Source organism: Epinephelus lanceolatus, chromosome 9 (assembly GCF_041903045.1).
Source record: "Epinephelus lanceolatus isolate andai-2023 chromosome 9, ASM4190304v1, whole genome shotgun sequence".
NCBI classification, from domain to species: domain Eukaryota; kingdom Metazoa; phylum Chordata; class Actinopteri; order Perciformes; family Serranidae; genus Epinephelus; species Epinephelus lanceolatus.
Window position 1 is genome coordinate 34,113,044 of NC_135742.1, and position 26,873 is coordinate 34,139,916.

At 40.9% G+C, this 26,873-nt stretch overlaps 3 protein-coding genes across 4 annotated transcripts; 1 reads left to right on the plus strand and 2 right to left on the minus strand.

Moving 5' to 3' along the window:
- Positions 1-1,126: 1,126 nt before the first annotated feature.
- On the plus strand, positions 1,127-12,730 carry mlec (malectin). Its single transcript, XM_033620174.2, has 6 exons — positions 1,127-1,356; positions 1,826-2,046; positions 2,558-2,736; positions 3,011-3,187; positions 5,972-6,029; positions 7,843-12,730. Exons 2-6 carry the CDS (start codon positions 1,845-1,847, stop codon positions 8,085-8,087), a joined length of 861 nt encoding a protein of 286 aa, XP_033476065.1. The 5' UTR covers positions 1,127-1,356; positions 1,826-1,844; the 3' UTR covers positions 8,088-12,730.
- A 1,355-nt stretch (positions 12,731-14,085) lies between these two features.
- On the minus strand, positions 14,086-16,734 carry LOC117253058 (uncharacterized). Its single transcript, XM_033620394.2, has 3 exons — positions 15,853-16,734; positions 14,783-14,927; positions 14,086-14,648 (listed from the first exon to the last, which is right to left on the minus strand). The coding sequence occupies exons 1-3, from the start codon at positions 16,277-16,279 to the stop codon at positions 14,303-14,305; spliced, it is 918 nt and encodes a 305-aa protein (XP_033476285.1). The 5' UTR covers positions 16,280-16,734; the 3' UTR covers positions 14,086-14,302.
- A 130-nt stretch (positions 16,735-16,864) lies between these two features.
- On the minus strand, positions 16,865-26,270 carry hps4 (HPS4 biogenesis of lysosomal organelles complex 3 subunit 2). Of its 2 annotated transcripts, none has more exons than XR_004501295.2 (13): positions 25,855-26,228; positions 25,263-25,353; positions 24,496-24,639; positions 24,270-24,377; positions 23,503-23,619; positions 22,869-22,963; positions 22,706-22,778; positions 19,643-19,767; positions 18,851-19,535; positions 18,599-18,725; positions 18,453-18,472; positions 18,143-18,254; positions 16,865-17,848 (listed from the first exon to the last, which is right to left on the minus strand). XR_004501295.2 is itself a non-coding variant. In XM_033618764.2 (13 exons), exons 2-13 carry the CDS (start codon positions 25,884-25,886, stop codon positions 17,677-17,679), a joined length of 1,881 nt encoding a protein of 626 aa, XP_033474655.2. In that variant the 5' UTR covers positions 25,887-26,065; positions 26,183-26,270; the 3' UTR covers positions 16,865-17,676. The 2 variants fall into 2 exon arrangements, 1 of the variants encoding a protein (XP_033474655.2); XM_033618764.2 differs by lacking the exon at positions 18,453-18,472 and having other exon boundaries at positions 25,855-26,065; positions 26,183-26,270.
- Between the last annotated feature and the right edge of the window lie 603 nt (positions 26,271-26,873).

A 26,873-nucleotide genomic window follows, 5' to 3' on the forward strand; every position in this document is an offset into this window, starting at 1 on the left:
AAGCTTGTGTAAAATACTTTGTGGAAACATTAAGACTTTGAAGGAGTTTATTATAGCCTTAAAGTTTACTGATAAAATCTATGGCATTGTAGCAAACAATTTAACTAATCAGGGCTGTGTGCTTCCTTTTAAGGATAGATGGCGTCTCATAGTATGTTTACCAACGCGGTGTTGGGTTAAAAAAAAAAAACCCTTCATGAAACACCTGTCATCCATAGAGGTATTGCTGTTGCTATAGCAACTAGGCCTATCTTCATTCATTCCTTTCTGGTCAACTGTAGAGCGCTCCGTGTGCGCGCTGCGTTGGGCTCTTATGATTGGACAAGACTCGGACCATACCATACCGGAAGGAGGGGGGCGTGAAGATTTCTTAAAGAACACGTGTAATATTTCTATATTTAAAAACATATCTACGGTCAGTCCCTCAAATAAAAGTGTTGGAAATATAATACTGAAGATATTTTACCTTTGGCTGACAGTGTGGGTAGAGCTGGTAACTGGACTCTGGTTATACCATCTTGTGGGTTTGGAGTGATTGATGATTAACGTGTGCAAAAGAAATCACTTTGTTACAATAGTATAATATAGTGGAAGTGCAGGAACAGTACTGTAACATAGTAAAACGCTCCTCTTTGTAGCACATTGATGGTTTCATTTCAGTTGAGTGAGTTTCTCGTCCTGGATTAAGCCCTGTATGCACTTCCTTTAATGTATAATTGAACTAGACCCACAGTGTAAATGGTAAACTTCCTGGTTATAGATTATTAACGTCTTAGTAGGGGGTGTGTGCACAAATTGAGAATGCAGCCTGAGAGGAAAAACTCAGGGCTTGAAATTCACAAAATCCCCCTTGACGTGGAAAAAGACACGGCTTCAGTCTTCTGTCAATCACGGTTACAATATGGGCACACACTTTTACACCCCTCAAGAGTTATGACCTATGATATTCTTGATGAATGCATTCACAGCCGTCATTTGTACATCGTTACAACAAAGTGGGATGTGATTGGGCTGTGATGTGAAATGGTGTTCACTGGTTGAGGAAATCTGAACAGGAGGATGTGATTCGACAGAGTATCCGTCATTCATAAGTCATGGGAAATCTAAGGTTAGGTGGAAGCGCTGCCCCGCCTCCTGCAAACTGGCAGCAGCCGCTGTAGCTAGCAGAGCAAATGTTAGTTTGGATGCACACATTGAATGAAAGTCAGTGAAGCAGGCTGATGCCATCAGCAACTGAGAATATCTGCCCACCGTAAAGTTATCCTACACTGTGTATGCACCTGGTGACACCGTATTAGCAGAGATAATCTTACACATTGGCAAAAGACAAGTTCAAGACATTTGTGGAAGGGGAAGGTAAGAGACATTTGCATTAGCCGGGTTCTCATAGACCTAGTATTTCTGGTTAGACAGGTAGGTTAGCTAACGTTAGCTAGCCTAACCGACCAACGTTACTCGCTGCTAATTTCTCGTTATCTTCCTGGTTTGTTTGATTAATACTGAGGTAGTGTATCGCGGCTTTGTTAACTTAAAGCTAGGATACTTGTTTATAATTTTATTGTTGTTTAATGGGTCTCTGTTTGATCTTGTGCTAATGCTACGACACCGGTATTTGGTACTGTTAACGTTAGCATGCTGGCTAACTCAGATATCATGTTGCATGTCATCAAGACAAGCTGGTTAGCTCCTTGCGCTAGCTAACCTTATGTGGTTAGTGTTATATGTGGAAGGGTTACTTCCGTACAGCAACTGAAAGTGTGCTTCAAGCGAGCAGATACCGACCCTGTCTGTCTGTCTGCCTGTGTGTGTCTGTCTGTGTGTGTAGGACCGGGCTGTGTGTGGCAATGCAGCGGGTCACGGCGCAGCTCATCGCCGGGCTGGTTGCAGCGGTGCTGTCGCTTCTGGCAGAGCAGTGTTGGGCGGACGGCGGGGGCCTCAGCTTAGCGGAACGGGTTATCTGGGCTGTAAATGCCGGGGGTGAATCGCATGTGGACGTGCACGGGATACACTTCAAAAAGGACCCATTGGAAGGGAAACTTGGCAAAGGTGAGTCGATATTAACAGCAGTTATCTGCTTACATGAGTCTGCGTGTGTTGCTGCACTTCACCTGTGAGGTGTTGCTGAGAATGACATTGTGAGGGTGAAATCTGTTCCTCAGAGTAAGGGAAATGTCTAGCATAGACCTCTGCATGAGCTGTCTTCCGCAAGTAACCACAAACTAATGAGGAGTCAGCACTGAGGACTACAGCTCCGCCCCTCTCAGCATGGAGAGGAAGCAGGTGATGATATGATCGAATTGACTGTGGAGAGTCATTCTTGGCCCCCGTTATGAGGCAATGCTACTGTAATTACAAGTTGGAATGAACACAGTGTGGTAACTTGCCATTTGAGACAGAAGGCCACTGTATTTCATTGAGTGCAGGAAAAGGTCAGGGCTTGCGCAGCATGGTGCTTTGCTTGACTTAAAACATGATCGGTTTTCCAGTAATGCAGCTATTAATGTGCTCTTGTGAGCAAAGTGCACACTGAACCTGGTGCTATTCTCCTTTTTTGTAGCATCTGATTATGGGGTGCGTCTGCCAATACTGCGCTCCAGTCCAGAGGACCAGATTCTGTATCAGACAGAGCGTTACAATGAGGACACTTTTGGATATGATATCCCCATTCGTGAGGAAGGAGACTATATACTTGTTATGAAGTATGCAGAAGTTTACTTCGCCCAGTCACAGCAAAAGGTACGGCAATCAATGAATCAGAGATAATGTAGTGTAGTGTGTACAGTATATTTGAGAAATCTGCACGTTTTGAAAATGTGTCCTCAAAAAACTTTCCATGTGCCAATGTACTTTCCTTTCTCCAGTTCACATGCGGTATAAAGGACATGTCATTTCACTTAATTTCTCTATTAATGGCACTATGAATGTTGGGCTCTGTGTGTGTGTGTGTGTGTGTGTGTGTGTGTGTGTGTTAGCTGTTAATCATTAGTGATTTGGGAATACTTTTCTCCAGGTGTTTGATGTCCGTCTAAACGGCCATACGGTGGTGAAGGACCTGGATATCTTTGAGCGAGTGGGTCACAGCACCGCTCACGATGAGATAGTGCCCTTCTCTATTAGACGTGGCAAGCTGAGTGTGCAAGGAGAGGTGTCCACTTTCAACGGCAAGCTCACTGTGGAGTTTGTAAAGGTGAGTCCTTTTTATTTGGATTGGCAGAGAAATGTCTCGATTCCATTGTCTGTCAAAAGGGAGTGCCAGTTTGCTCTTTTCATTATTACACTTATAAATGGCATTTTGACAACTTCCTTTGTGATCCGTTGATCCAGTTTAAATAGGTTGGTGAGGTGGAACAGGAGCAAATGATTTGAATGCGGATACTACCTCAATATCAATTACAGGGCATTGATATGTGATCACTTAATTAGTTGCTTGTCTGGTTATGTCAGTCTTTTACTACACAGTGAGGTAGCAATTAAAGATACACAGTACTTCAAAAAGCAGTGAAGTCATATAAATTTGATGTGACATATAAGGCATTTTTAATTTTATGGGTGTTCATTTATTTTTTTGTCTTTTTTTCAATTGAAGGATAGAACTGAACTTTAATTGCAATCCATATTATGTCATATAATAACAGTCACGTTTCAGTTTATGAAATAGTGTTTTATTATTTTAAGATGGCATTGGGTAGCTATGTGCGATGGACAGAGGTTGGAAGAATGACGGCTACATGCGTAATTCTACTGTTGAAATGACTTAACAAAGGGTAGTGTAGTCATTAAAACAGCTTCTTTTGTAACATGATAAAAAAATATATGACAAGATTTAAAGCCATAGGTGGACATTTTGGGCAGTAGGATTATTTTCTTTCATGCTTAAAGTTAGATGTTTCTTAAATATGAAATCACCCCCAGCATCTGGTTAGCTTAGCCTAGCATAAAGAGTGGAAATGGGAATAGTTAAATGGGCTCTGTGCTAAGATCACAAAACCTGCCTTGCAGTTAATCTGACAACACACAAATTAACACATCATATCTTGTTTGTTTAATCTATAAAAACCCAAGTGTAAAAAAATAAGCTTGTCAGTTTTCCACTTTGGTGTTTGCACGTTGAACAAGTGACACACAGTGACATTAATTACTTACCAACAGGAGTATTCCCCAATATGTTGAACTGTTCCTTTAATTAAGATGGCATTCATTTCAGAGGTGAGCCATGTGGGAAATCACCATCAGAGCTTGCACAGAAAAGTGATTCTTATTCAACCACAAGACCGACATGTAAAATCAGCTGCACATTTGCATAATGAACTCCATGTCTGAAATTGGAGCCAGCCAGTTGGAGTGTGTGTGGGCCATGCAAATGACTGACAACAGTCTCACATTTGGTTGTGCTTTATCGTATTTGTTTACTCGTCATTTGCTGCAGCAATTAACTTTGCTCTCATGTCCTCACCAGACAACTACTGTCTGTGAGTGCAGTTTCATATTTTCCGCTATTTGCCCCTTTCTCAGGTTAGTGGTCGCTTGCCTTTTTTCTGTTTCACGTTGACATGATAGCCATTTGCTGGGATTTAGGAAAGGACATTACAATATCCCAAAAATCTGCTGTTTAGGTTGGATGGTCTTGGAGTCTGTTGCCTGGCTCTAAATAAGCTGTGAAGGCCATGAACCCATCAGCCTCAACAAATAAAAACAGCCTCTTATCTGTTGCTATCTTTGTAATGAGGTTAGTCATTCTGTCACTCTTTTCCTTGTCACATTTTACTCTCTGGTGATACATCTAGTTTCTCCTGTGATGGGCCTGCAGCAGTAATGGTGCTGGTAATTTGGTTCACATTGTCAAACATCAACGCTCTACTTTGTTAAGAGATTGTGGCAAACCTGATGTGCGTTACCTTTCCCTTTTTGTCCTCCTTGCAGTCAATACAGCACAATGTGATACTGTACCTTCTGTTACTATTGACATGACTTTTCATTGACTGGCAATACAGTCAGAGTGCAGTGAGGAGAGGCATTTTAACAGAGGTGTCATTTACACTGGATGCTGGGGACATGTCCCCCAGCACTTTTTGAAAGGACGATTTTGCTCCCATCACTCTGGTGAGTGTTGACTGAGCAGAGATAACACAAAATGAGCAAAGTTGATCTACGGGTGAATAAATATTTGAAAGCAATACAGAATGACTGAGAGTCTTACTGGATTATATTCCATTATGTTTTTATATTTATATACAAGATTTCCTGGTTGAGGACCCCCAGACCTCCCACTTCAAATGAAACCTACACTTAACTTAGTGTAGTCATTCTCACAGAATGACTTTCCAATCACAAAATTCAGTTATCTTCTCAATGTTTATTTGACACATACTTGTTTACTCAGCCCATATTTGCACCACTACAGCGCTTCCAATACAGAAAGACATCACAGTCAGAGAGATAACCTTTGATTCTGTTTCTAAGTTTGGGAACTTGCTGCAGGCCATAATAATAATATGTCTATATGATTAGTATTCCCTCTCAGCTCTGAGTTCTGACGAATAAAAGATTTTGCCAATGGGTTTGAAGAACATCTGGCTGTAGGCTAAATTTGTGGGGTGGCATACTTCAAAAAAAGTTTTCCTGCAGTGACCTCATTCATCTTTTCATTTTTTTGCAGATCACTGGATCGCTCTGCATTTTCTCTCTTTAAAAAGATACATCTGGGACACACTGTCTGCTCTTTCTGCAAACGTTAAAACTATTCAGACACTGAAATGACAAAGTTTCTCTAGCACAGGTGCTTCTGTTGTGCACTCACTGTCCACTTTTTCAGCAGAAATCCACCTGCACCAAATGTTGATTGTGTCTTTACAGTGGGATAAATTTAGAAGACTAAACAAAAGAAGAAAGAATTTTTAAAGATTGTATTCATCACTCCTGTATGCTATTAAATTACTTTTATTTTGCTTACATTTGTCTCTCTCTGTTTCAGGGTTATTATGACAACCCCAAGGTCTGCGCTCTCTATGTAATGAAGGGAACATTAGAAGGTGAGCCCTGAGACAGCAAGCATACCCTTGAGCATTTTGCAAAAAAGACAGTATATCTGTGTTTCACGTGGTGCATTCAGAGAGGGTAAACAAAGTCTGTTTTACTTAAATTTGCTGACATTATTTGCCAGATATAATGCATACAGTCATTTGTAACTCTGCTCTACACATCACAGAAACACTACACAGCACTACTAACAGTGATGTACAGTGTTGACCTTACTAAACCGCAGCGTCGGTGATAGCCGTGGCCAAAGGCATTTTGTTTTCCAGTTGTCCGTCTGTATTTACGTGTACATAGCATCCCAAGAATGCCTTGAGGGAATTTCTTCACAAATGTCCACGTGGACTTCATGATGAACTGATTAGATTTTTGTAGTCAAAGGTCAAGGGCACTGTGATCTCAATTTCATTCTTGTAAACGCGATATCTCAAGAACGCCTGGAGTGAATTTTTTCCAAATTTGGCACAAACATCCACTTTGAGTCAAGGATGAACTGATTGGATGATTTGGTAGTCAAAGGTGAAAGGTCGAGGGCTCTGACACCTCGTCTGTAGCATTCTCATGAATGCTATATCTTAAGAACACCTTGAGGGAATTTCTTCAAATTTGGCACAACCGTCAACTTGGACTCAACGATGAACTGATTAGAATGTGGTGGTTGAAGGTCAAGGTCAGCGTGACCTTGCGTCCCTTTCATTCTCATGAACGTGATATCAAAAGAACACCATGAGGGAATTCCTTCAAATTTGACGCAAACGTCCCCTGGGACTCAACAATGAACTGTTTAGAATTTGTCGGTCGGAGGTCAAAGGTCAAGGTCACTGTGACCTTGCAAAACATGTTTTTGGCCATAACTCAAGAATTCATACTCTCATTATGGCAAAAATTCATACAAATGTCAAATAAAATGATGTCATAATGTCATTTTATATCCAAGAGGTTAAAGGTCAACTTCACTGTGACATCATAATGTTCTGCAATAACAGTTTTCTGGCCATTATCCAACATCATAACTCAGGGGAGACATTTGGTCAGATAATGAATTGGTGACACTCATCTTGGGTGCCCACCTTGAAAGTGTGCTGATTGTATAAATCTTCTGTACTGTCAGGGGAAAGATGTGTGTGAAGCATCCATGTTTTCACAGACATGGGTGCAAATTATAACCACAACTTCACAGATTTGTGGAGTAATACAACTGCAAGGCTCTAATTCGAGTTCCTTTAAATGTGGGTTGAATAAACAGAACTGATTCTGCCACACGTTGTCACACTACATCCATCATCATCTTGCAAGATTTCACTCTTCTAAAGGATTTAAGCTTGCTCTTTCTGCAAACGTCTCCATGCTGTGTAGTGAGATGAGCATCCTGCACCCAGCATGCTGTCAAAAGTGTCATTTGTAATTGCCAACGCAGCTTCCATAGTCCTTGACCTGAAAAGAGGCAGGAAAGAGGCGCAGAGCAAATAAAAAATAGATACGACCCCAAATCACTGAGATGTGGATTTGCATGGGACTAATATTATCACATAATCTCTGTTTTTGGTGAAATATGGTAGGTAATCTGTGGTAGAATTTGTACATGACAAATTACAGACATGGCAGCGTCGCATTGGAATTTAGATCAACCTCTGCAATTACCACAAATTGCCAGAGATTGCCAGGTTATACTAATCTTGTGTGAGTAGGTCTGTAGTTGTAGCAGTGTTATAATCAAGTGCTCCGACACATCCATTTGAGCACCAATTTCTTTACATGCCATTTGGACTAACTTTGCCAATCTTCACTTGTGCTTTTTTTACGACACAGATGTTCCAAAACTTCAGCCTCACCCCGGCTTGGAGAAGCCTGAGGAAGAGGAGGAAGAAGAAGAGGATAGTGAAGGAGGCGAGGAAGGTGGGAAGAAAAAGGTTCCAGCAGGTTCCAAGAACAGGGTCCAGTCAGGCCCCCGAACACCAAACCCGTATGCAGCCGACAACAGCAGCCTAATGTTTCCCATCCTCGTGGCATTCGGGGTGTTCATCCCCACACTGTTCTGCCTCTGTCGGCTGTGAGCTGCAACTAGCGGTTGAGGGGACGTCAAACAGACAAGGCGGACGTGAGACTATGAAGAGGGAGAAGGTGGGTGGGGTTGGGGGGGTTGGGGGGGGGTTAAGATGACAACAGCAGCACAGGTAAAGGCATACACACAGGAGAGAGCTTGAAAATCTTGACGACGGAGGACAAAAAAGAGACAATAACTTTTCGGAAAGCCACTTCGCAATGATGCAAAAGCTGCTGTCCATTTCTACCGCTGAGGAAAGAAAAGGAGATGTAGGAAGTGTATGCTGTGCGCTTCTTTGTGAATGTGTTTCGCATCCACCTCTGCTGACCCTTTTGAACAATGTTAGTCATTTCCACTCAGAGACTGTGCAGGATTTTCAGATGCCAGTCTTCACGGTTTGAAACCACATTTCAGCAGCTAAGGGATGCTCAGGAGTGATTGGTCCGTGCCCGTTTTATAAACTAAAAGCATCATTTTGTACTGGGTGTAGCAAGGAAGCACACTCTGTTTAACACTCCTGCTTAGCATCTGGTTAGACCTTCAAATTGGAAATGGTGCTGCGTAGAAATTGGTTTAATAGAATATGTTAGTGGAAATACAGTTGCCATTTGAGAGGCTCCTATTTTTTTCAACTCGTCACATTTTTGTGTCTTCCCACTCAGATCTAGTTAGTCCTTCTTTTGACGTGCCATCATCTACTCTAAGTTGTTGACAAAGGAAAGTAATTGGTGTTCAACCAGCTCTGAAGCTGGTGGGATTATTTGCTGTCTTCTGTCTGAGTCAACTTGCCTTTACATCAGTATAGGTTGGTTTTCACAGGTCTTGGTGATGTGTGGTGAAGCATGATAGACTTATTTGGCATTGTTCCACCGAGTACTGATTCATGGCCATTAAACGTGTCCTCAGCAGTGATCACAAAGTCCTTTTTGGGGATTTCTTTTTTTTTTTTCTTTTTTTTTTTTCAAGGATGGATCCATTCTAAAATTCAAAGATTACAAAGTGAGGATGTAGAACGGTCTCTTTCAGTGAGAGACACCACAGTTTCATTTAGTGAGAGTCAAAGTTTATGCTGTGAAATGCTTAAGTTCAAGTGAGTAAGGATCTTTTACATCACTGTATTTTCTGTGATCTTTTGCCTTTTCTATTCATTCATTGCATGTCTGCCTTTTTGTTTCACCAAAGAATGTCTTTTTTCCATTTAGTTAGAGAAGGAAAACTTGGTGGCCTGTTTTGTTTAAACAAAAAGCTTGCAAAACACAGCCGGCCTCTGTGGCATGTGGTTGGAATTGGGTATATTTGGACATACAGTACCTATGGGAGCTAATGAGAGATGCAGTCATTTGAATTCTAACAGCACTGAATAGTTAGCATTAAGATTTAAACACCACTGAATTCATAGAATTTAAATGTTTTACTTTGAAAACCACATATCTGAATTTATTTCTGAATGAAATTTCAAATAGAAAATTCAGTCAAATTAATTTGGTCAAATTCTGATTTTTTTTTTTTTTTTTTTTTTTTTTAAAAACAGTCAAAAAATTTCAAATAGCTTTTTGAAAAATTCAAGTTACTTTTTTTTCTTTTCAAAATTTAAAATTGTTTGACCTTATTTTTTGTAATAGCAAGTTCAAGTCAAAGAGTTTCAAATACCTGAAAATGGATTCAACAGATTGAATTTGACACATTTTTCCATTGGAAATTTTTCAGCTTGAACTTTTAGATCTCAGTTTCACCAAATGAACCTGAATCTTTTTCAAGAAATTCTGAAACTTGAATTTCTGGATCTGAATTTGTGAACACTGGAAAAAAAAATCAAATTCAGCTTTTGAGTTGCAAATCAAGAAATTTCACATTTTGTTTTTAAAGATGTTAATTCAGAGCAAATAAATTCAGATACATGGATTTAAAATATTGCTAAGATCTGCTATGAATAAAGTGGTGTTTAATCTTCAATATTAAGTATTCAAGAACTTCTGTCTCTGCCTTGCTTCCATAACTTCCCATCATTAATCAAAATAGAGTTGATTTAGAATAATTGAGTGTTTGCCACTTCTTACATCAGGAGCTAGCTGGGAGGACGATTGTAACTGTTTTTTGTTTAGTTTTGATTTTGTCATGAATTTGTGTTTAAAACAGAATGCTGTGTTGACTCTGATGGGCCATGAACGTCAGTTCTCCATGTTATTAGAAACTGAGAGAACAGGCTGCTGCTCAATGTTAAAATAATACGTAGTGAGAATCTGTGCCAGTCAATGCACCTGTTTCAGACATCCCCAGAGTTCATCCATCTACAGTCAGAGACAAGAAAGCACAACATCAGTGTGAGTAAAATATGAAATGTTTACTTGACGCTACAAATCAACGGTTATTGCCACATTCTTCACTTGGCCTTTTCAAATCTGTTGTCTTAAACCGTTTTGACATGGACTGTACCATTTTGTTAATTCAGTGTGAACTATCAGTGCAATTAAGCTACTTTTTCTAGTCCTTGTATTGATTGAGCAGACTGGGGATAAGTCTTTATCTATCTTACTTTATCTTTGAGCCTTTTTTCCTACATGGCCACGTTATCAGAGTCCACATCGACTGTGTTTTAGTCTCAGCTTTTGGACAATGTTATCCCTTTTTGCTTTCCATGCGGTCTGAAAAGCAGCTTTGTTCTTCATTTTTAGTGGAGTTGCGTTGTGAACCCTCCTATTTATGTATCTAGTTACCTCCCTTAAGTGCTTAGCTCTACTCCAAGGACAATTTTGTAACTTTGCCTGTTTCACTAATGCGTCTTAAATGTCCCCCAACACCCCCCTCCCTGCCAGTATTGCTGTTGCCATATGCAGTACTTGAAAAACGGTTAATAATTCAGGTGTTGTGGATGCTTCCTCACTCCTTGATTCTCCCTCCCATTTTGATTGATGGTGAGCAGGAAGTTTGTGCCAGAAAATATTCAGTCAGTTGTTGACGGTTTTGGGGATTTTGTTGTCTTTCTTTCTTTTGTTTTTCAAGTTGTAAACTCGACTCATATTTAAGACATACAAGCACCTTTTTTTTCCTCTGAAAAGATGCAAAAATTTCATTTAATTCAGCACCAAAGTCACCGTGTTCTGTTCTCTTCAAGTCTACACAGTTGCGTGTGTATATAAGGTACAAAATCACACTTTTTATCGTGTGACAGCCGTTTTGTTCTCATCACTTTTGTGTTGTAGCTGAGGTGTTAGGGGTTGTTGATTTTCTTGTGAGGAAGACTTTGTGGCCTTTCTTCTGGAGATGAACGGTTGTTGGTACAGAGCTATAAAAAAAAAATTTAATGGGCAGCCAGATGAACTGACTGTCAGAAAGACAAATAAATGAGATTATGTCTGAAAATGTGGGATCTTCCATTCTATTCTATATAATTTAAATCAGAGTGGGGCTGATCTGGAGATATTTTATAATACGCTTGGATTTGTATGTTTGAATTTTTTTCCTCAGGATCTGTTTTTGTTTTGAGTTTTTAAAACGTGATATTTTATTGGTGTGACATTTTGCACTGCCTCATGTATTTTAAATTCATGTCATTTTTTTGTGTGTTTGTCTTTGTTGCCTTGAATTATTGAATACATTGTGCTTTATCATCACTCACCTTGAGGTTGCTCTTTTGTTGGCTTACATCAAATTAGCCTCCTCTTCTTTTTTTCTTTTCTGTTTTACACACTTTTCAGGGCTAGATTTTCATTCCATACAAGCAGCTCTTGTTAGGAATAAAAAACATCAGTCAGGAGAATTGATACATCTTGAGTTTTTCGTTAACCTCAGCTTTTCTAGGAGCAAAGCCAGTCAAAAACAAACGGGAAGGATAGCAAGAGAAGTGTGTGAAATGTATATGTCCAGCACTTGATTCAACCTATTTAGCTCCTCACCAGCCTTTTTTCTGGCCTGTACAGTAAGTACATCTCACAGTTGAATGAATAAGAGTGGAATGAAGATCTGCTCTCTTTTTTTTCACATGGGAACCAAAGAATTGCTGCCATTCCATCCAAATTTTTAAACACAGTCCTAACGTGAAGCTAAAGGTTCTTGATTTCTTTCATCCTTTTTTCCCCCCTCGCCTGGTAAAGCAGTGAATAAACCAGGGGAGGAAAACATGTCATGTCTTGTCATCAGATTTGTTGTCACCACTAATTAATCCCCTGCCATGACACCAAATATCCTTGAAATCTTCCTGCTAGAAGAGTCTTAAATTGCTCTGTAATTAATGTAAATTTGATTGAGATGACCATTTTTCATCTTGTTGCTACTCCTCCTTTGTTTTTCTTCTCATTTTCAAAGCAACTGAACATGTGAGATGAATTTAAACTGAGACAAATTTGAACAGCAAAACATCTGCTAATGTGTCCATCGTCCTGGCAGCAGACCATACACACGCAAATGAGGTCTTACAGCCACCGATCACACGGTGTGAGTGTGCGAGACAGCGAGTGTGAGCTTAAATATGAGTCCTACTGTAAAATTATACATGTGTTGGATTAAGGAATGCTCCTCTGGGGGGTTGTAGGCAGCAGCAGGTGGACTGAGAAATGTATTGGAGACGCCTGTTCTGACTGATGTGGCATATATCTGCAAAATGGGAAATGCTGATAAATGCTGTCTCTTTTTAATAAATGTGCTATTTTATCAGAATGTGGTGCTGCTGTTTTTCCACTCCTGACACCCCGCAGTTGCCCAGTTGAGGTGTTATGGCAGTAACTTGGTCTTTAAAGGGACAGTTCAACCCAAATCCAAAACACACATTTTTACCTGTAGTGCTATCTATCAGTCTAGATTGTTTTGGTGTGAGTTGCAGAGCACTGACGATATCAGTCTTCTTTCAAATATAATGGAGTGAGGGCACTTTAAATGTTGCTGCAAAGGAGCAACATATTCTAAAATATAAATGCTTTTCACATATCTTCATCCTGGAAACCCAGAAGATCTAAACAATCAGCAGAGTTTGAAGTTGGACACTCGAAATTAGTGTCACCACTTCAGTATCTGACCAAATGTCTCCCCTTCTGTTTCTGAGTTGGTGTTGAATAATGGCCAGAAGTGTTTTTGCAGGACATTATGATGATAAAGTGAAGTTGTCCTTTGATCATTTGGATATAAAATTTCATCATTTTATCCTATTGGACATTTGTTTAAACTTTTGGCGCAATTAGCATGTGAGTTCTTGAGTTATGGCTAAAAGGCATGATTTGTGAGGTCACAGAGACCTCTGACCACCAAAATCAGTTCATTGTTGAGTCCAAGTGCCCTTAAGGTGTGCTTGAGATGTCGCGTTCATGAGAATGGGACTCATGGACAGACTTTTGTACGTACAGAAAAATATAAACGTAATACCTCAGAAGTATGGAGGCTTAAAAACTCAACAGAGATGTCTCTTACCAGAAATTTTGACCTAGTTACGCAAGATAATCCACGGACCTTGTGAGCAGTTTCATGTAGGAACTATTTTCTCCCTACTGAACTACACCCACCACTTTTCATCAGAGCACACAAGCCCAGTGCCATCTAGTTCCAGTATATTCAAATGAGGGCAGACATCTTCACAGCCGATACACTCGGCAACTCACACCAAAACAATCTAGACTGAGGAATAGCACCACAGGTAACATCAAAAACATGTATTTTTGATTTCAGGTCGAGCTGTACCTTTAACAGTATCTTGTGTTGACTTTGAGTTGTCTTGTAACAAGTGCTGTGCCTGTGAATATACAGCATCTGAAGTGTGAAGCATCTTGGAAGTACACGAATGCTGAAATACCACAAAACTCTAGTAATCACAGTTAAGTTGAGCAGGGTCACAGCACATGTACAGGCCCTTTGTTTGTCCAGGTGTTGTTTCTTCCACCTTTTACCACCAACTGTGAAAACCTCTTAAAATAGAACTGCATATCTGAAAGGTGTCGAGACAGAATATCCAAAAGAGGAACACAGCTGAACAAAGTCCACCAACAGAAACGGCCACACACTTGATGTCACGAGCCACTGTTAGATCAAGCTTTAATAACCAAAGAATGACTCCATAAAGTCACAGTATATCATATTCACTCTTTACATACATATATATATTTTACAAAAAATATAAATTAATAGATTTGACATTGAAGTGCATCATTTCCGTGTAAGCTTTGAGGTTGTGTGTCTTTTGAGCTAGAAAAGATTAGACAGGTGAGATGTGTCCATGCAGAGCAGTCCAGTCTCAGTTTGCCTTCACCTGTAGTACACAGCCATGAAAGGTGTGTGTAAGAGGTGCACGCCACCAGTTCCACAGGACACCGCTGATCCAGCCTGACTGCAGCCCAGGACCAGGCCCAGCTCCTGAGCAGTCAGTGTGCTGGCAGCCCCATCCCCCCACACATCACCATTAGCGTCCTGTAGGGCCCCAGAAGCAGGCTTTTCCCCTGGTGGGTACCCCCTGGAAGAAGACACCACCCGCCGCATGTTCACCAAGCTGGGACCCCCTCCAGCACCAACTGCCACCTCCTGCAGACTCTGGAAAAGGAACAGCAGATCCACTCTCAGCTCCACTGTGTTGCCCCGTGACCACAAACTGTACCTAAAGGAGGCAAGAGACGACAGGGTTACAACCAGGCCACCAGTTAATTCTTTTGTTTTTGGAGGCTCTCAGGTTGAAATGAGGACTTTCTGTAAAACAGGAAATCATTAAAAGATCCTATCAAGTTTTTTTACCTTGTAGGATGGTCTCGCTTTGCCATATATAGAAGCACAGGATGGATATCCAGATGTTGTGGGTTTGAGAGTTGGAGGTGAAGCTCGGCTCTTACGATCGTCAACGATAAAATCTCTCTGGTGAGGAGAAACTCCACATCCGTGCCTGTGGAGAAGAAGAGGCAGTCAGGAGTCTGTCATCACAGTGCAGTTATAAGACTGAGCTTTTCCTGTCACAGAGCAGCACATACACACCCGTCACACTCTGGTTTGATAAACTCCAGGGATCAGAGTAGGATCTCCAGCACAGAGGTCATGTTTTCACTCCTAATACCTTGTTAATCTGTCAGCAGGGTATCTCAACACCTCTTGGAGGGAACATTAAGCCAGCTAAGACTCATTTGTATGCAGATAACACCGTCCTCTATACAGCTGCATTAATCAGACCATTAACGTTCTCCAAAGTGCTTTTCAAGCACATCAGCTTTTAGTTCTATGGCTTATGACATTCCTGCACTGTGTCACTCTATTAGCACCAAATATATATGTTTGCATATGGCTGCATATTTTACTGTGAAATAATGTGCATGTTAACTGAATGGGCTAAAGAGAATTTAAGTCAATTTGATTCTAAATGTACTTTCAATGAGCAAAGCTTCTCTTTTTCTCTATTACAATTTGTATTCCACACATCTTGCTGTAGATATCTTGAAACTTAATGAGCGTACATGACAGACTAAATGTAAGTTAAAAGGATGACTTTTTGAAGACTGTTCTCCAAAGTTTGGAGGTTTGCCCTTTCAACCCTCTCTGGATTGTGGTCTACAGGCCTCAAGTCCAGTTGTGAAGACACCAGCTTCTGTGGTTACAATAACTACATGTATATGTGGCAGTGAGTTACATTTAGCAGAATTAAATCACAGGTAAAATAAACTGGATCTTCACTTTTTCTGAGCTCTGGAGCCCATCAGGGGCCCCTCCTTGTAAATCATCATGACCAGCGCAACACATCCAACAAAATTCAGTTGTAGCGTAGGAGGAAGAAACTTAATTACACAGTATATGTTTCAGCTGAGACTACTTTGTCTTACCTCCTCTCAGGCGACCTTGAATTCCCTTTACGCTCCTGCAGTTTAGTCCGTCTTGACAGCAGTGGTAAACCCGGCGGACAAAGCTGAAAAGATATTTCCCTGGGAATACCAGGCCCTGTGAGGCCCCCAGGGAAAAAGGCCGAACACGGAGCTGCAACAGCGTTGCATGATCCTCAGGAGCTTGTCGTGCGTTTTCCAGCCAAGGGACCGCCAGCACCGCGCACCGCTCCCGGTGCGTCTCCGTAATCCCGCGCCTCCATCGCCTCAAAGCGTCCGTGCGTAAAGTGGATCCGGAGGATACATGTGCAGTCTCCACCGACTTTGACAGAAATCCCAACGTGTCTACTGCACGACCAAATACTCTGATGTGACTTGTCAATGCCGACAGAAGAAATAAAGCAATCCAAATGCAGTGCGAGGAGGCCATGGTGATATTTCCAACTTCAGGATCTTCACTGATGGATAACGAGCAGCGTCTCTGTTGTGCCAACTCTCTCTCTGTCTCCTATATACCCCGCTGACAATAGGGACATCTTACCACTTAGAATTTGAATCCTGACCCTCCTCACAGACCCTGCCCCTCTTTTTGTTGGAGCCCTCAACCATCAATTTGCCCCCCCACTGCTTCCTTTCAATGCGCTTGCATAATGAGGCGCCCCGAAGAGCGCCGACCCCAACCATTCAAATTCATCTACTTAGCTAATGACTCTAATGACTCCATATCTGGGACATCAAGAACCATCTTATTTACAACACACACCGCGCAGAAACATTCGGACAGAAGGTGAATAATAACATTTTACGAGCATGTGTTTGGCCCTCCACATAGCTTTGCGCACGTCCTTCTGCGGGCCACTTGTAACCATTTCGAAACGAGGCGTTAAGCCTGAGGTGGAAAACAATGGGGGCAGATTGCAGGGTCACATGCAGGCTGCTGATGGCCCTAATAAGGCAGTGTAGCCCCTGTGGTTTTAAACAAGCGTTCACAAAAGTAGCTCACAAGACTCAACACTGAGAGGATCATGTATTCATTTAATTTCCACTAATGATGCACCACAGTATACCACAGTGTGTCTCTTCCCAGCGTGCTTACAATACAGACTTTTTAAACAAATGACGCTTTCTAAAAAACCTGATCTAACAGCCAAATAGTTAAATAACACATTTAATGCTACTAAACAGCTGATTTGAAATAAATATACAATTTTATAAACAGTATTTTAGATTATTTTATAAATGTGTTTAATACACCAATACTGTTTTGCAGTGTGTGCAGCAAAGGAAAGCATGATTCTGTACAAGTGCATGAAGTTATGGTACAAAGATTAAATCTCGCTTTAGTCTAAATTATATGAATAAATACAAGTAAGAGGAATCATTACTTTCGCTGCACTGGGGACATGACTGAATGGAAAATATATGTAAAAGAAAAGGTTGCAAAATGAGTGCAGCGTGTTGACAGGAGCAAAGTTGTGCCACAAGATATAAAAGGTGATGTGTTTAAGCATAACAGAAATAAAATGTGGACAAATAGTACCTAAAAGGCATGGAAAATGATTAAACTATGACTAAAACCTCAGTGTAAACAAAACGTACATTACAAAACCTTACCAGCCACCATCTCTGCCATCCATAAAAATGAGACAAAGTTAAAGTTCTGCCATTAATATGAGTACCATAAGGTTTCACATGCTAACGTCACTATCTGCTGTGGGAATGAGTAAATCACAGCAGAAAGCTTTCACATTCTCAAATGTTCTCTGTTTGTTTTTAGGTCACTCACAGTGCAGCTCTTCATATCTTAAGACAAAGCCACCTTCACGTTCAGAGCAGGTTAACCCCGTGTTTCAGTAGTCTGTGTCGGGCCTTGCTGGGCAGTGAGAAAGCACTGTCCTGGTGGTTAGGGATTCCAGAGTTCCTCAGCGATCCCCCGTGCTGCTGGTAGTAAGTTTCCTGGGCCACGCTGCGGGTTCCATACACAGCAGCTCCAGCACTCCTGCGGTGAAAATGTCACATTTACATTTCAAGCATGTAGGACGATGACATGCAACACAAAAGAGCAAAGTGACATTAGGAAGACATATAGCAACAGAGCTTTGTTTCCCAGCAAATGTGAGCTGTTGGGAGTGTGATCTGCACAAGTAGTGGAAGAACATTTAGATGGGATGTGGTGACAGACAGGATGAACTGACAGATCCAACCCCAACCCCCGACTTCTACTCAAGGAGCCATGAAAGGCACCAGAAACCCCCCCAAACCACCATCATCATCACGTGACTGCAGTACTGACCTGATAATAGCCTCCTGCAGAGTTTCAGTGTTACAGAAATGCGAGTGAAGAAGTGATGTGGCTCTCACAAAAGGCCGCTCCGGGGCTCCCCCTGGTTGACCAGACAAGTTGGCTGCAGAGACACACAATCAGGAGAGGCTCAGTACCACAGTGGCACATGACGCTGGACATGCGTGCCTGCTGCACAAAGGAATGCTGACAATCACGATCTTACTAATTAGCTGTTAGCTCATGCAAAGACAAATACAAACTACCAAACCCCCACCCTCCCCAGTTCCCAGGTAGAAATAGTGAGGCAGAAGATACTCACTCTAGAGCAAAGCTGGGAAACTGGAAAACACAGAATTATCAGAGATATCAGAAAAGCAAATAAGATGCAAAGCAAGTAAGATAAACGCAAAGAGAGTCAAAGAGTGAATGCAGAGTGGAGATAGGTCAGTGTTATGGGAGCCATACTTGTCAGTGTGCTCTGAATGCAGTCAAAATGGGCAAAGATGTAGGGTCCTGGAGCGCCCGGGGCCCCTGGAGAGATGGTCCTCAAATGGGCCTCCAATCCATTGAGTGACGCCAGGCTGCTGTGGTACTAGACACAAACCATAAAAGGAAGAGCCATATGTTAGCAATTGCAGAAGCCAAACTTTCAGTATCATAATGTGACAAAAATGAGAGGACCCCCCACTTATTAGCTGGGTTCCCATTGTTTCTCACCACTTCTTCCATGGACGCCGAGTCACTCAAGAAGTGTGGCTCCACCAGCAGAGCCAGCACCAAGCCTTTTACCCGGTGCAGGTACAGCGTCATGGGAATCAGAGGGCATTCCTCTGGGATGTCCAAAGCACTAAAGCAAGCGGGAGGATCTTGCGTCACAGCCTTTTGGCCTTGATCTCTCCCACAACCACCTATGCTGGACTCTCCCAAATACTTATCGTCATGTGGGGCCACTTCCCCAGACCCAGCCCCTCTGAAGTCAAACACTGTCCCACAAGCTGTGTCTCCATCTCCTCCGCCTCCACCTCCGTTCAGAGGGGAGTTTCCTCCAAACACTGAGCTGTCTTCCTTGTTATGTACATCACTGCCTCCACCTTTGTTGCTGTGAAAACTGTGATAATGTGACTCCTCCAGCGCCTCCTCCTCAGCTTCAGGGGAGTGTTTTCCATTTGAGAAAGGAGGCTCAAGTGACTCCTGTGAGGGGCTGAGCGGACTGCTGGTGCTCTGCGATGGATCTGGGCTGAACACAGAGCTTTCTAATAAGCGGGGGCTGAAGGACACCTTCTGGGGAGACAGGGAGGAACCTAGATAGGACGGCTCTGACTCAGTGGAGGGAGTGTCTGATAGTGTTCTTGACAGGCGGGTCTTCCTTGGGGGGGTGTCTTTGAGAGAAGAAGACCGGGAACTGGAGGGCGGAAAACAGTTTGAGTCAGAAATGTTACACAAACATCTTGTTTTAAAGAGCCTGTGTAAGTTATATACGTGTTCTGTTGCAGTGAAGGAAGACACTACCTAAAATCTTTGTCCACAGGGGCCGATTGCAGGTACTGGAGTTCAGACAGGGTCAGGAACACAGTGGTGGAGCTGACAGCATCGCCAAATGAGCTGAAGGTATTTGGTCCATTTGGTCTCTGGGTCTGAATCAAAATTGAAAGACTAGCTTTAGACTTTTTCTGTTAAAGGAATATATAATACATATAATAGTTCAACATTTTGGTAAACACAAAGTCTCACACAATAAATGTGGAGCTGAAACCAGCTTAGCCTAACCATCTTAGCCTAATATAAAGACTGGATAAAGCCAAGGCTATTAAATGAAGGCTGGGACACAGTCTTTGACCCCATAGAAGCTAAGGGGTATGTCACATGTGCAGTGTAACTGGAGCTGTGATGTTGGAGGGTTACAGCAGACAGAAATTTCATCTAGAACGCCGCCTGAAGTCGGATTTCCAGCTCAGAAAGTTAGAGGAACCTCAAAAACCCAAACCTCACAATCCAAGATGGCTGCTTCGCACATAAACAGCAGTAAAGCTGTTGTAATATGCAGTTTATTAGCACCTCTGTTTTATTTGTGTCTCATTAAATCAGTCATACACACAGTCCTGTACTCCTATCTGTGGACATGTTGCTATGGTGTTTCTATGCACAAAATACAACATAATGAGTTGTTAGAAACTGGTATTGCTAAGAATGGCTAACCTGGCTAGAACTGGCAATGCTAACAACAGCTTGGCTTTTGGACTTGTTGTACTGGAACACGGTCAACTCAGGTGTGATGTCATTCTGAGCACTGACCTCCAAATTCACAGTTATGTAAAATGCAGTATATGATAGTGTGCCAGCTTTTGAGTCTGCTGGGTGGCTGTGGCTCAAGAGGTAGAGCAGGTCATCCACTAATTGGAAAATCCCCGGCTCCTTCAGTCTGCATGTAAAAGTATCCTTGGGCAAGATATTGAACCCCAAATTGTGTAAAAACCGAGTAGCGATTCGTAGCATAAAGAGTGCTTTGAGTAGCTGGAAGACTAGAAAGATGCTATACAAGTGCAAGTCCATTTACCATTTACTGTTTGGGTAAGCGCATACAAGACTTAAATGAGTGTGCGTCATACCCAGAGATGGGACCAAGTCACACATGTGCAAGTCTCAAGTAAGTCTCAAGTCTTAACCTTCAAGTCTCAAGTAAGTCCCAAGTCATTTTTTCTCGGGCAAGTCAAGTCAAGTCACAGGTTATGTCAAGTCAAGTCAAGTCCTGTAATAGGTCAAGTCAAGTCCAAGTCAAGCCACCTTATTATTGTAATTTTACCTGTAGAATCTGATCTTAGCTATATATACATCTCATTAACTCAGCTGTTAACCCAAATCAACTTCATATGCTGTTTTTAACTAAAAGTTACTTCATTTTAAAATCTTATCTATTTCATGTACTGTTTACATAACATATTTTTATATATATATATATATTATATATATATTTATAATATATATTTTATATATATTTAATATATTAACATATTTATTCCATTTTAAATTATGTTTACTTACTTTGCTAAGTTTTAAACCCATATTTATGTCATGATCTGTTTTTAAGCAATATCTAGTTTGTTTACTAGTGTTTTAGCATGTAATAATTACTCGATTTTAAAACCATTACTTCATTTAGTCCTTCTCAAACAGTATTCACTCAACTTTACAACCTAAGTTACTTGGGTTACTCAGTTTTAACCAAATTTTAGGTGACTTCATCACTGCAATGTTTACTTTGCAGAGATGACCCCCACGCGCACACACACACACTGACCAAGGCAGCGGCCAAAATCACCCATTTAGCTCATTTAACCCTGTGTTGCTCGTACATAAAATGTACAGCCGGTCTTGTGATGAACCGGTCGGAATGTTCGCTCACGTTTTCTGTGGTTAATGTTAGCAAATAAATTAAAAAACAAGTTCTAGTTTATATTCAAACTGAAAATATGATGTGAATAACACTCAAGTCATTCAAGTCATCGTGTCTCAAGTCAAGTCAAGTCCCGAGTCTTTAACTTCCAAGTCCAAGTCAAGTCTCAAGTCTTTTATTTTTTGTTAAGTCAAGTCACAAGTCATCAAAACAGCGACTCAAGTCGACTCGAGTCCAAGTCACAATGACTCAAGTCCCCATCTCTGGTCGTACCCCAATGATATGATGCAATATGACTCTTTGTCTTAGCTTTATATTTAATAGCCTTGGAAACAAGGGGAAACAGCTGGCCTGGCTCTGTACCTGGGTACAAAATCCACCTAGCATCAACTCTAAAGAAACAGTCTGGCACATGACCACAATAAAATGGCAACTTTGTTTTTACACTTTGATTTTTGAACAGCAGTGATACACAACTTGATTTGCCTCAGGCCACTTTTGCACAATGATAGGAGGCAAGGGGCCAGACAAAAACAAACCTTAATTTTTAATATATAAATTATTCAAAAATTAGCCTGAACCTCTGTTGGGGGGGTCTGGAAAACAAGGTCTATTTTGATGCTTTTTTTAATGCACTCTGGTACATAATATTACATTCAATGTACATTTTTTTTTTTTTTAAATTCTAGTGTGAATCCATTTATTTTTATTGTTAATTGTGAAAATTGTCGGTGGGCCACTCGACACCCTATCTGGCCCACTGGCGATAAAGTGAGTATCTCTGGTTTACAGATTATACAAACAAGATATACATAACATGTCAATTAATGTGCTTTAGTGGGGCTGGTGGGCCAGCTGTTTTCAGTATCTAAGCTAACTGGCAGCTAGTTAAATGTAAATCTACTCCTATATTATGTCTTTGTTAAAATGTAAGGGGAAACACTTGTAGTCCAAATTACTGGTTACCAAATTGGGTTTCAATGTCTCTATGTGGCCTTTTAAAGGGTTCTTTGCTAGTTCTCAGCAAAATAAGTTTTATTATTCCATTCCCCTATACAGGTCAATTAAAGTGAGTGCATAAAAAATTGGACTAATTATAAGTAAACACTTTCAAGTGCTTTATGAACAGTTGTTGGGAGCCCCCTTGGTGAGAAAAGCTTTAGGACGGCATTTGGTCCTACCTTGGTGTATGTTTCACTCTCATGAACCATCACCTTCATTGTGAGCTCTGGAGACATCTGTGTGCTCACAACTCTGCGGAGAAAAGGCAGATTTCAAAACCTGTTATTTACAGAAACTATCCCACAGCAATGTCAGGTGGATTCAGTCCAAATGTCAGCTCACCTTCCTCTGAACAGGATACAGCCTGCTAACACTAGAGGGCAGCGCTGACAGGCCTGAAGAATGAGGGCAGCTTTGAGCAGGAGAAGTGGGTCAACCTGAGGACAAGAATTTAAATTGCTACCTTTCAGTTCTTGTAAAAGAAGGTGATGTAAAAAGGTGATAAAAATACAAATTATAACATTCATCAGTTCAACTGTAACATTTATCAGTTCAAATGCTGGGATATAATGTTACAGAATGCATGGTCATCTGTTGTTTAATGTGACGGATCTGGCATATCTCATTTGGCAAAATCAAGAAAATTGTACCAAGGATGGGATGTGACTAAACCTGCTTTGAAAGACACATTTTGTGCATTTTACTTGAACCTTTCAAGCAGCTAATAAGCCAGAAATATCCAAGATTTGATGGCATTTAGTTGGCAGCTTGTTCACTTCTACATTTATTCTCTAGGCGCAATGAATATGCAGAAATATGCCTCTGAGTATTTGCCAAGACACACTGAGCAGTTACACAATACCACAGCACATTGTGACATAGTCATATCCTGTCTGAGAACATCTATGTGCAGCAGCCCTATTAGAAAAAGCCACTGCAGGTTAAATGCAGATCTGTGTCAACATTTTGTACGTACATTAGTCGGGTCAATGGTCCTCAGGCAGCTGAAGATGTGATGAAGCTCTGAGGATCCTGATCGCAGGTGTGAGAGGTACTGCGCCCATCGTGCAGCCAGAGCTTCTTGGCTTTTGAGCTACAGTGCAATACACAGATCAAATTATAATATGCAACTGTGTGTGACTTTTACTCTTTTGTAAATTACTCTATTATGTTGGTCTTGATGCAGATGCAATTTTTAAAAATAAATCATCATCTCTGTTACTTAAAGGAGCAGTGTGTAAGATTTAAAGGGATTTAGTGGAGTCTAGCAGTGAGGACTGCAGGTTGCAACCAGGTGAAACTTCTCAGAGGTAAAATTACTTTGGTGTTCATGAGGTTTTAATCGGGAGCCGAATTATCAGCCAAGGTCTCTTCCTCTCCAAAACAAACAGACCAGGTGATTTTAACCGGTAAACACATGTTTCACAATAAGAAATCAGTGTTTTTCATACGCTCTTGTCTCAGAGGGGCTTCTAACTACAGTGGTTGATGTGAAAACATAAATGGCCTTATCTAAGGCGACTGTCTGCTTGCTTTGTCTGTTCTGGGCAAATGTAGAGACAAGGTGGTGCAACATAGCGATCTCCGTAAATGAGGACCTGGTCCCTTTGTACCTCATTCTGAGGTAATAAAAGCACAATGCGTTACTGATTATTGACTAAACAAAACATACATTCCATTTCTGGCAATACATCCCCCTAAATCCAACACCACAGTATAAATGTATACAGCGTCAGACTGCACCTGGTAGCTCTGTCGGACGGAGCCATTGTAGAAACAAAACAGGTCTATCAGCTGATCCAGGAGCTCACAGACACTGACGGTGGGCACTTCCACTGAGCAGCCCAGAGCCTGGAGAAAAAACAGAAAGATGTCCCCAAAATAACTATCAAACAGGAAAAAATAAAGAATGAAATGAGTCATAAACAATTTGAGACGTTGCAGCTGGACCACCTGTGCTCTCACTCACCCAAAAGAAGTCATCTTTCATGCGGATTGCAAACTTGGTGCGGCGCAGCCTCAGTATGCGCACAGGAGAGGAGGAAAGTTCAGAGACACAGCGGCCAGCGCCTGCGAGCTGACCACAGAGCAGCTCCTGCTTATCTAGAGGAGTCTGAGATTAAAAAAACATGCAGTAATCAGCTCTGATGTTACAGAACTAAGAAGTTTGCGTGGCAATATAGACACACAAACATGCACTGGGTGATCACTGTCACACTGAACATACTCTCATCCACAATGAGTCAGAAAATAAATGTGGAAATATGAAGAGGATTAAATAAATAAAGTGGAAAAATAGAGAAATAAATAAAAGAATGAATAATAAAAAAAGTGTAAATATAAAGAGATACAAGTAGAAGTATAAATAAATTTATTTATTTGTTTATTTTTTTCTCTATACATGTATTTATATTTTTTAATATAAACTCCTAAAATAAATACATAACTTTTTCCCTGTATATTATCATTTACTTTTATATAATTTAATCTGTGTATTTGCATCCCTTTGTTTTCTTCCCTATTCTTTCCCCTAATGCTTTTGCCTGTTCAATACGATTTATTCTTTTATTTCTCTTTATATTTCCATATTTTTTATTTACTTATTTATCCCTCTTTATTTCTCCAAGTTTATTTACTTTTTCTTTTATAGATTTTATTTTTATTTTTAAGGCACTCTTATGACTCCATATAGTACAACTTTTTGCAACTTTTTGCAACATTTTATGAAAGTCAAACCTCTTCAGGGTAGAAGTAGCAGATTCCCTCTCTTGTTGGGTCACCTTCTCCTTTCACCTTGGATCCATCGTAGAGAAAGAAATAATTACACCTGCAAGAGATTCACAAAGAAATGTCTGAATTCTTTATTTAATGGCTAAAAGGCAAACACAGTTTCAGCCTCAGAGCAGCGTGTCTGGTTTGCCTGGACACTGGCTGTTGTTTTAGTCCATGCTTTACAAGAAAAGCAAAATGCAAAACATGTATTACAGTAGATGTTTTAATGCTCAACCAGCACATTTGATGTTTAAGGTGTAACACAAAAATCTGCTGCCACACTGGACTCTGAAGACAGCGTATGAAATGAATGGCAACCCATTTACTGTAGATAGTCTGTAAGGTGTCATGCAAAAACTGTACCGTTTGGTTTAATGATCAGCATCATTTCATTTTAGGGGCTGGATGATTGGATAGAGAATGCATATAAAAAGATCAGAGCAGTGGTTTGATATGAGCAGCTACAGACAGCAGTGAGCAGAGGTGAGTGTGAACCAGTCTGTCCTGCAGATTATGTCGTGTTTCTGTATCAGGACTGAGTCTCAGCTGATCTTACCTTCTCGAGTCTGGCGATATGAGCTCAGCCATCACCGACACGAAGCCCAGACAGAGCTAAATGTCCCTCAGTCATCAGTTATCTTGTATCCATGTGTTTCCTACCCGACAGGCTGAAGATGCGCTCCGTCAAGAGAAAAGTAGAAGTGAAGTTTGCAGCTGCGACTCCGACTGAGAGCTTACAGATCTTCTCACGCGCCGCAGACCATCAGCTGTTTGACACATTAACAAAAACATCCATTACACGTCACACACACGGCAGCGATGGATAATGTTTTCATCCACTGTTTGTGTGCTATTCGGCACCAAAGTGTGTCAGTTTGACAGACCTACTGCCAATTGAGGAATGCGGGTCAGTCACACGTAGTGGAAGTCATGTGAAAGTACGGCGAGCTTACAGGGACAAACTAGTGCGCCATTTAGAAACACATAAATGATACCCAGTGGTAGAAGAAATACAGATTTCACCAAGGATAAGTGGTTTTTGCTCCATTTTGTTAAATTCTGAATCTTCGGTGCTTTAATTAACAACTTGCCCTTACAATTATACCCCCCCCCCCCGTCTATTTTATTTTGTTAATTCATTAGTATTATTATTTTTATTAGATTTATTTCTCCTCGCCGTCATCAAGGTGGTCTACAATTTTGCTGTGTATTTTTACAGAAGGAACATCCTTTACTACAAATGTTCAATAACAATAATAATAATAATAATGATGATAAAGTAGCAATATGTCAATGTAAAAAAAGAAAAGGTCCATTACAATTAAAATTCCTGCATTCCTTAATTTTAATAAAGTAAAAGTGGTGTTACATTATAATATTACTGATGCATTAGTGTGTAAGCAGCATGTCACAGTAACGTGAAGCTCATAACAACTACTTCACCCTTGGGTATCTCAATCTGGAGCAGTGGATTATGTTTTGTGATATAATTAGGCCTATGATTTGTATGTGTAGCCTACTTAGTCATCTTCCAGCTCTAAAAATAATTCTTAACTTTCAAAAGGATCACAATGG